The sequence below is a fragment of the Phaseolus vulgaris genome, chromosome 8 (assembly GCF_051622355.1).
Source record: "Phaseolus vulgaris cultivar YP4 chromosome 8, ASM5162235v1, whole genome shotgun sequence".
Taxonomy (NCBI): Eukaryota; Viridiplantae; Streptophyta; class Magnoliopsida; order Fabales; family Fabaceae; genus Phaseolus; species Phaseolus vulgaris.
This window is the reverse complement of record NC_143505.1, coordinates 18,956,389-18,966,549: the sequence shown is the minus strand read 5'-3', so window position 1 is coordinate 18,966,549 and position 10,161 is coordinate 18,956,389. Positions and strand designations below refer to the sequence as shown.

General features: G+C 35.8%; 1 protein-coding gene across 1 annotated transcript; it reads right to left on the bottom strand.

Annotated features, from left to right (window-relative positions):
* LOC137826419 (G-type lectin S-receptor-like serine/threonine-protein kinase At1g11300) lies at positions 1-3,786 on the bottom strand. Its single transcript, XM_068632380.2, has 7 exons — positions 2,018-3,786; positions 1,824-1,931; positions 1,511-1,725; positions 1,228-1,438; positions 758-995; positions 538-688; positions 1-463 (listed from the first exon to the last, which is right to left on the bottom strand). Exons 1-7 carry the CDS (start codon positions 3,336-3,338, stop codon positions 155-157), a joined length of 2,553 nt encoding a protein of 850 aa, XP_068488481.2. The 5' UTR covers positions 3,339-3,786; the 3' UTR covers positions 1-154.
* Positions 3,787-10,161: the final 6,375 nt, after the last annotated feature.

Below are 10,161 nucleotides of genomic sequence, written 5' to 3'. Positions count from 1 at the left end.
TTCCTTTCCAACCATCAAACAATTTATTACAAATTATCCAAAGAATGTCAGATAAATTACAATGTAATCCAAAATCATACCATCCATTAATCTCTGCATAACATACTCTTTCACGTAATCAATTACATGAGTCATCTTTCTTAGTGTTCTTTTGCTATCTACCATGGATATCTGTAATACTAATAATATTCACGGAACAAACTCTTTGACTCTCTTTAGACGACTCCGAATTCAACACATTTTGCACCCGGACGAATGCAGGTTGGCTTGGGGGAGGAAGAAAGGCAACATCACTATTAAGCATAGAAATTACTGTAGCCATTGTGGGTCTTTCTAAAGCAAGTTCTTGTACACATAAAAGTCCTATGTGAATGACCCTTAAAATATCTTCATGATCATTAGGATCGTATATTTCTGAGTCTAATAAAGATAATATATTGCCTTCGTTCCACTGTGTCCAGACCTGAAATGAAAAGAAAAAAATAATTAGCATTTGGCAAAGATTCCATAACTGAGTTAGATATTGTTGAGACTTACAAATCCTATAAGGGTAAGAGAACGCTCATCATCATAAAAGCTTGAGTTTCTTCTTCCACTAACAATCTCTAGCAGCAAAACACCAAAGCTAAAGACATCTGATTTCTCTGAAACCAGTCCTTGCATTGCATATTCAGGGGACATGTAGCCACTGCATTCAAATGCAAAAGGTGATTCTCGAAGAATTTTCTTGAAACAATAGATAAAGAAAAACACTTACTATGTTCCAACAATCCTATTCGTATTGGCGTGATCTTCAGTTCCTCCAAATATTCTAGCCATACCAAAGTCTGATATTTTTGGATTCAGTTCTTCATCTAACAAGATATTACTTGCCTTCAAATCTCTGTGTATAATTTTTAGTCTAGAGTCTCTATGAAGATAAAGCAATCCTCGAGCTATTCCTTCTATTATAGAGCAGCGCCTCCTCCAATCTAGGAGTTTATGTTTTGTTGGATCTAAAAAGTAATGGAAGCATTATACGGTTGTGAACATAATATTAGAAGATAAAATAACGAAGCAGGGCCATCTAAACCACTGATTAGCATGCTTTCAAGAAAACATGCTGGTTATTATGAAATGATTGTTTACATCTTAAATATTTGTGTGCTAAATCTAAATAAAGAGAATCATAACAGTACAAAATTGGATATATATGAGAGAAATACTAGAGAAAATCAAAGAACTAACCAAAAATAAACACATCCAGACTTTTGTTTGGCATGTATTCATATAGCAGCATCTTTTCGTCACCTTCAGTACAGCAGCCAAGAAGTCTTACAAGATTGCGGTGCTGAAGCTTGGAAATCACGACTACTTCGTTCATAAATTCTTCTAGACCTTGTCCAGAGGATCTAGAAAGTCTTTTAACAGCTATTTCTTGTCCATCTTGCAGTTTCCCCTGAGAAAAAAAAGTTCTATGAGGACAAATAAAAACAATGTATTCAAATATGATAACTTTGTTTCAAGGTACCTTGTACACAGGACCAAAACCACCCTGCCCAAGTTTGTTGGACTCGTGGAAGTTGTTTGTGGCAGTTGCAAGCCTTTCGAAATCAAACAGGAGCAGCTCCTTTAGTTCTTCAAATACTTTGTGGCCTGTTTGTTCTAGTGGTTTAACATTGTTGAAACGTATGAAATCTTTCTTGTCCCTTTTCATTGCTGACTTGATTGAGTACCATATTTTAACTAGAGTGATAAACAAAATGTAAGCTTAGCTCCTTTACCAATAAAAACAAAACTAAATTATAGGCTAAATTCTGAAACCACCGAAGATGGTGTCTTACCTGGGTGACAGGAATTCCTCCTCCACATTACACATGCACAAGTGACAGTGATCATAATTCCTATTATCACTGTTACTATAATGATAATTGTTGTCTTTTTCCCTTCATCTGTTAAGGAAAATTTTTAATCTAAAATATAAGGAATTCAGTACAAAAGAAACTATGTTTAAAATGCTTGAGCAGACGTAGCATACCATGTTCAAGTTCAGTAGAGTAGGCCACACGAACATATAGAGGAAGTCCTCGATCCGAGAGTTGTTGGATGTCTAGTAGATTCTCAGTCCAAGACATACAACCAATCCCATCATCGTGAGAATACGCAACACAAGAGCAATTTTCCAAGCATCGGCTTCTGCATGTGTCTGGATCATCGTTAGACCATTCAGACAAATCTGGAATTTTCACCTTTTGCAGTTCCAAAAATTTATCTTCATTTGTATCTATACTTTTGTTTTGATCTTTGGCTCTTTCACACTGCAAGGGTGTGCTCCAAAAGCATCCACTGGTCCAGTTTTGTGCATCCCATTCCTCTTTGCTCCTTGGCTCAAACCCTTTCAAACAGCTGCATATTGATGAGCCATTTGTTCCTTGGCTATGTGCATCACAGATTGCGAACGACCCGCATACACCATAAACATCACAATCCGATTGTTTACTTGTCCACGTAACTTGTACTTCTTTCTCCTCTTCATCCCAACGTTTTTCTTGAAATTGACCTTGCGAATTCAGAACGTAGATTAAAAATGCAGATAAACCGTCTAGGTTATAATAGAGTACCCCATCTAGAACAGAAAAACTATTTAGATATGCACTATTCATCTGCTCTATCCCTGTAAAGACCCCAGAACTCCAGGGACCACTGCGCCAGTATGGTCGAGTTTCATTCCAAATGAACGCTTCAACGATTTTTACGCGTTCAGCAACACCCACAGAGAAGCTCCCAGCAGAGGGATTAGAAGGGCTCTTCCATGATGTAAGTTTTCCTCCACTACCTGTTTTATTGCTTGAAATTTTCATTTGGGGCAAAAATGTATCTGAAGGTTGCTGAAAACTATCCCATAAGCTCTTCCCCGTTGTGGTTTCCGTGAGTTCAAGCTTCCCCACGTCTGAAAGCTGGGCACTTGTATTGGATGATGTGTTTGACACAAACGTTGACCAAATAACTTGATTCTCTCCATTCACCACCACAAGATTGCCATCTTCAGAAAAGGTAACAGCTCCTGAAGAATCATTCAGTGGTTGATCTCTGTTAGCAACCCATACGACTGTGGATTGAGATTTCCACCAAATTCCGACGTAGTGGTTTGTGGAGTTTGGAGGGGCGAAGAACCCCAAAGTAAAGTTACCATCTTTGGAGCTTAGAGTTTCAGGGTCCCTGAGGGATTGTGATGATGTGATGGTGTCGGTGGCAAAACCAACGTCCAACACATAAAAACACAGCATGAACAAAACGAAGAACAAGTTTGCATGGCTGATGAAACCCATTATTCCGATTACAGAACAAGATCTGCACATGATATGAACTCAATGGCCACTTTCTTTTAACATTTGACTTTTCCCTGTGAACTATATATTAGTATTTTAGTGAACAATTTTTCAACTCAAGTGATACAGAAACGTGTTAAGAATTAAAGGCTGCTTAAAAAACTCTTTCCTTTATAATATTGAAAATGGTTGTTGTATATATCAGTAATCTATTTGACCCTCTGGGTAGAAAGACAAAAATACAGTAAAAAAATTAAGAAAGGAGAAACTGCTTAAAAAAAAGCAAATTAAATGTTTAAGTATTCATATGGGTCAAGTTTTACGAACTCATGTCAACTTTTGAACTAGTAATTTTAAAACTGGTAAGTTGTCTGAATCAGGATCTTCTTTGAAATTGACAACTATGCTTATTCAAACTTGTAGACGATATTCTTGATTATCCAATGTACTCTTGGACTCATCTACCAAGATCTTGATTGTCTACCACGCTTTTCTTTTTCAACTAGTTTTTATTAAGAGTTATGATGTTTTGAGTGTTCCATTTTATAATTACAATAAATATTAATATTTATAATAAAATAAGTTTTTTAAATAAAAATATACGTAAAACTGTTAAAATTTTATTCAAAACTAATAAAATTATAATTTTTTATAAATAATTAAAATATTAATATTATAGGATGTTGTCAAATAAACATTTTGGTTTTATTAATTATAACTTATAAGACATATTAGGTTTTGACTTACATATTTTTTAATCTTACATCATTTGACCGTTACATATAGTGAACAATATATTAGACTCAAGACAATTTAGTTTAATTCCCACTTAAAAAACATGTTATACAAAAATTTGATATTATTTATTATTATCAAAATTTAGGTCACTTGTTAACATATGTTTGCATCTAATTGTCTATACTTTAACAATATAAACAAGGATTTAAAAATTAATTAAAACATGGTTTTAATAACAATTTTATAAGTGTTTTTTAAAAAGGATGTTGACTATAATTCTAAATCATTGTTATATCTTCGCATTCACATACAACAAGGATTCTATTTTTAATAGTTATTGTTATTACAGTAAATGAAGATGAATATTCATTGTCTGATGTGATGTTTTAATGTAACGTACGTAATCGCACGTAATCGTAATGAAGAAAGAGAGGTTTTGATGAACCCTAATTGTAGAGAAAAATAAATATAAAAGAAACTTTTATTCACTTGTATATTAGAGAGTAAAATACATGGTGTATATATAAGAAAAAGATTAAGACCTAGCTGAAACAGAAAAGGAAAGTTGGGCCAAACAAACAAAGCCCAATAATTTAAAATAGAAAATTAAATATATTAACACCCCCTCAAGCTGGGAAGTAGATATTTGTCAGGTCCAACTTGGATTTGAGAGTAGAGAATTGTGCGGAAGCAAGGGGCTTGGTGAATATGTCAGCAACTTGCATTGTAGAAGTAATGGGCAGTAGTTTGAGGAGACCAGAGTTAAGTTTTTCACGAACTAAGTGGCAATCAATTTCGATGTGCTTGGTTCGTTCATGAAAAACTTGATTGGAAGTTATTTGAAGGGCAGATTTATTGTCACAGTACAGGGTTGCAGGCTGGGAGAGAGGAAAATGTAAATCCTGAAGGAGGTAAGACAACCATTGTAACTCACATGTGGTGGTGGCAAGGGCTCTATACTCAGCTTCAGAGGAGCTGCAGAAGATAGTTGGCTGCTTCTTTGATTTCCATGATATTAGGGAGTCTCCTAAGTAGATGGAATATCCAGTGACAGATTTGCGTGTGGTAGGACATGTTGCCCAGTCAGAGTCACTAAAACCACAGAGGTGAAGTGAACTAGTGTGAGAAAAATATAGTCCTTCACCAGGGGTGCCCTTGAGGTAACGCAAAAGACGTGAGACAGCTTGCTGATGATGAGTTGTGGGTGCAGATATAAATTAGCTTAAATTGTGGACAACGAAGGTGATGTCTGGTCGCGTGTTGGTTAAGTAAATTAGACGTCCAAGGAGTCTTCTGTATTGGGAAGTGGCATCAGCATCGAGAGGTGAGCCTTGGTCGGGAGAGAGACGGGAGGTGAGTCATAGGAGTGGCCACAGGTGCAGGGTCAAGCATGCCAGTTTCTTGAAGGAGATCAACAGTATACTTGCGTTGACATAAATGAAGACCAGTACTGTTGCGAGCAATTTCCAGTCCCAAAAAGTAAGTGAGATTACCTAAATTTTTTATCTTGAAGTGATGGTGAAGGGATGTAGTAATTGTATTGATTTCCTCCGTGTCATCACCAGTTAAGACCAAGTCATCAACATAAACAAGAATAACAGTGAATTTATTATTATTCTATTTAAGAAAAAGAGAGTGATCAACAATAGAAATAGAGTAATTATTTGATAAAAGAAAAGTAGAAAGTTTGGCGTACCATTGGCGACCAGCTTGACGAAGGCCATACAAAGACCGTTGAAGCTTGCAAACATACTGGGGAGAAGGAAGAGAGAGGCCAGGTGGGGGGGTCATGTATACCTCTTCATGGAGATCACCATGAAGAAATGCATTATTGACATCAAGTTGTTTTAAAATCCAATTTTTGGTAGTGGCAATAGCAAGGAGAAGGCCGAGGGTAGTGAGTTTAGCAACAGGTGCAAAAGTGTCTAAGAAATCAAGTCCTTCAAGTTGGGGGAACCCTTTGGCAACAACTCTAGCTTTGTGGCGCTCAATAGTGCCATCAGAATGGTATTTTATTTTATATACCCATTTACAACCAATAGTTTTCTTTCCTGGAGGGAGAGGGGTAAGTTGCCAAGTATTGTTAGCAGCAAGAGCTTGAAGCTCATCTTGCATGGCAGATTGCCAAGAAGCATGTTTGGAGGCTTCGTTATACGTTTGAGGTTTAGGATGAGAATTGATAGAGGAAATAACATTTCTAAAATTGGAAGATAAGGAATTGTAAGACAAGTAATTATGAATAGGATATCTACTACTTACAGTGTTGGTTGCAGTGTGGAAATCTGCAAGATAGGCAGGTTGTTGGTGAGGACAAGCTGATCTTCTTGGAAATTGGGGTGAGATGCTTCCTGGAGATGCAGGCGGTGACAATTCTGATGGAGGTGCAATGTTGGATGTAGGAGAAGAGGCACTATTTGTTGGAAGATCATAGGATAATGAGGCTGGTGAAGGGACAATATTGGGTGCAGGAGTAGAGGCACATGGCTCGACAGGAGGTGCAGTATCAGAAAAAAAATAATCAAAAGCAGAATTATATGCATTAGAAATAGGGAGAGATAAAGTGTTAGGGTCCTTAGGCAAGCCACTGTCCAATTTATATGGAAAGTGGTTTTCATGAAAGATTACATGTCTTGATATCTCTATGCTATGAAACTTTAAATTTAAGATAATATAACCTTTTGTATTTTGCGGGAAGCCAAGAAAAATACGTAATGGTACTAGCATAACAGAGACAACCAAACACTTTTAGAAAGGAAATGTCATATGGTTTTCCAAACAACTTCTCATGAGGAATGATGTTATTAAGTAATGGAGTAGGAATAGCATTTATTAAGAAAACAACATGATTTACAGCAAATTCCCAAAAAATAGGAGAAAGATTTGCTTGAAAAAGTAAAGCCCGGGTTACATTTAGTATGTGTTGATGTTTACGTTCTATAATGCATTTTGTTGTGGTGTTTCAACACAAGATTTTTTATGTATAATTCCCTTTGAAGCATAAAAATTTGACATAGCAAACTCAACACCATTGTCAGTACGAATCGTTTTGATATTAGTTTTGAAATGATTTTGAACGAAAACAGTGAAGTTAATGATGTGCTGACGCACTTCAGATTTGTTATGCAGCAGAATAACCCAAGTATAACGCGAGTAATCATCAACAATAGTCAAGAAATAATGAAAACCTTGCATAGAAATTATGGAACATGGTCCCCAAATATCAAAGTGTACAAGATCAAAAATAGCAGAGGTAACAGTATTACTTAAAGTGAAAGGAAGTTTTCTTTGTTTTGCACGACTACAAGTGTTACATACATGATGAGTATCAACAGTAATAAAAGAGTATTGTTTGCTTAAGACATGTAATCTTTCATGTGAAGGGTGTCCTAGTCTATAATGTCATAGTGTTTTGTCTGTGATATTACAATTAATAAAAGGAGCAAAACAATGCGGTTTAGAACGACTAGAAGCAGGCAAGGTAGTGACAAGGTACAAGCCAGCGGTGGCTTTAACTATACCAATCCTCTCTTGGGTGAGATTGTCTTGTATAATGCAGTGGGTTGAAGTGAAAGTTAAAGTGCATTTAAGTTGGTGTGTGAGTTTAGAAACAGATATTAAGTTTAATTGAAAATGAGGCACGTATAACACATCAGACAAATAAAACTTATCAGAAAAACGTACTAAACCAGAATATGTGGCATAAACAGTTTGGCCATTTGGAAGACTAATTAAGACAAGTTTAATTTTAGTATAAGTAGTAAAAACGTTCAAATTGTGACAAACATGATCAGTGGCACCAGAATCAATAATCCAAGATTCTTTTATAGAAGATAGTGAAGAGAGAAACTTACTTGTTGAAGAATGCTCAGTATTGGGGATTTCATCCGTAAAGATGGTGCCGACTTGATTAATTTGAGTGTGAGGGGCAAAATCCTCAAGGTTTTGCTGACGCAAAATGTTGGTAAGGAATTGGCACTGTTGTGATGTAAGTTGAATCCCCTTTACATCCTGTTCTTTAGGAAAAAGCTCAGAAAAAGTGTCAGTAATCATATTATTGGCTTGGGATGTCCAATTGGTGAATTTGTAGCCAGAAGGGAACCCATCCTTTTTATAACAGGTATCGACAGTGTGGCCAAGACAATTACACAAAGTGCAGACTTTTCTAGTAAAAGAAAACTTTGAGGTTTTAACATTACCAGAAGGAAAACCCACTTTGCGAAAACAAACAGCCTCAGTATGACCATATTTACCACAAAAATTGCATGTAATAGTGTGACTACTATTAAGACTATGAAGACTAGGGTTTTCATTAAACATTGCCTAAAATATTTTTAAAACCAATCAAGATTTTGAATGAGAACAGAAAAAAATAACCAAGAACAGTAAAGAGGGAAATAAAAATCAGAGAGAAGCGCAGCAGAACTCTTCATTCGAAGAGCTTTGATACCATATTACAGTAAATGAAGATGAATATTTCTTGTCTAATGTGATGCGTTAATGTAGCGTATGTAATCGCACGTAATCCTAATGAAGAAAGAGAGATTTTGATGAACCCTAATTGTAGAGAAAAATAAATATAAAAGAAACTTTTATTCACTTGTATATTAGAGAGTAAAATACATGGTGTATATATAAGAAAAAGATTAAGACCTAGCTGAAACAGAAAAGGAAAGTTGGGCCAAACAAAAAAAGCCCAATAATTTAAAATAGAAAATTAAATATATTAACAATTGTATATGTGAGCTCCAACAATAGTACTTGTAGTAATAATCATCTTACATGTTATTTTTTTATTTATGAGCAACTTTCAAAGATGGGTGTGGTCAAAATTTTTACTGAAATTGACTTACGATGATGCATATAGTAAGAATTATCATCATATGTGTAGTGTTTTTTAAGTTTGTTTTGTTTTATGGTTATCTCAAATGACATTCAACTAGATACCAAACAAGCCATGTTGCATGTTTGAGTCACACTTTTCATGCATCATTCACACTTGTCTTACCTTGCTTCTCCTTAACTTTTCTTTTCTTTGTCTTTCATGCTTTGGTCATAATCTTTGGACAAATTCTTCCTGCACCTCCATGATTTCTTCGGACACCTCCATAAACTTTTAAAATACTAAAACTGTCCTTCAGTAAAAAAGATAAAAATGAAAGTATTCTTTTAATTTTGTCTGCTGTGGTGGTGGGTTGCAGTGTCACGGTTGTGGTGGTTGAGCTCATGGTTGAGGTGGTGCATTGTGGTGATAGTTGCGTTGTGGTGGTGGTGGTGGTAACTATCGTGGGTGTTGGCAATGGTTGGCTCGTCATTCTCCTCTTTCTCTGGTAAGTTATCATGCCTTTAAATACTCATTTTCGGATTATGTAATCCGCTCCATCAACGGATCACGTAGTTCGGTGCCAAGTACAATGTTCCAGATTATATAATCCGTATGTATACTGGATCCAAAACGTGCAAAATTCACACAAAAAGCAAAACCAAAGCCATTCAATCCATAATAGAAAAAATGCAACTTCCAGGGATTACGCAATGCAGAACTTAATTGGATAAACCTACATAATTATGTAATCCAGAACATTGAAAACCTAACACCTACCGAATTACGTAATCCAAAACCTAATTATAAACTCACCGAATTACATAATCCGAAACCTAACTAAAAACCAACCGGTTTACATAATCCATAACCTAACTTAAAACCCACAGGATTACGTAATCCGATACCTATTTGTGTGAATGGTTACCGGACTACACTGTGTCTTCCGCCACATTTCAATTCAAAATTAAAACCAATGAAATTACTAACCTGTAAATGGTGTAAATGAAGATGGCGATGGAAAAGGAGAGCTTTAGAAGAAATGGAAGCTTTGAGATATGGAGAACTTGGAGAGAATGAGAAAGCTTGAAGGAGGTGTGAGATGGATGGGAGTGTGCAAAGCTGGAGTGAAGGAGAAAGGGAGAGAATGTGAAAGTAGGTTAAAATAAATTAGGTTAAAGTTATATTTTATTTTTTTAATATTTTTTTACTGAAGGGTATAATAGTAAATGTGCTTTTAGTATGGGGTGCGAAGAAGCCATGGAGGTGCAGGAAGAAGCTGTCTAATCTTTGTGA

Bases quoted from the DNA above. Each gene is read 5' to 3' on its own strand.
- LOC137826419 (XM_068632380.2), bottom strand. From the start codon at position 3,338: ATGTGCAGATCTTGTTCTGTAATCGGAATAATGGGTTTCATCAGCCAT. The intron at 1,439-1,510 runs GTACCTTGAAAC...TTTTTTTCTCAG, and splicing joins GTTTTGGTCCTGTGTACAAG to GGGAAACTGCAAGATGGACA. The intron at 996-1,227 runs GTTAGTTCTTTG...ATTACTTTTTAG, and splicing joins TCTGGATGTGTTTATTTTTG to ATCCAACAAAACATAAACTC.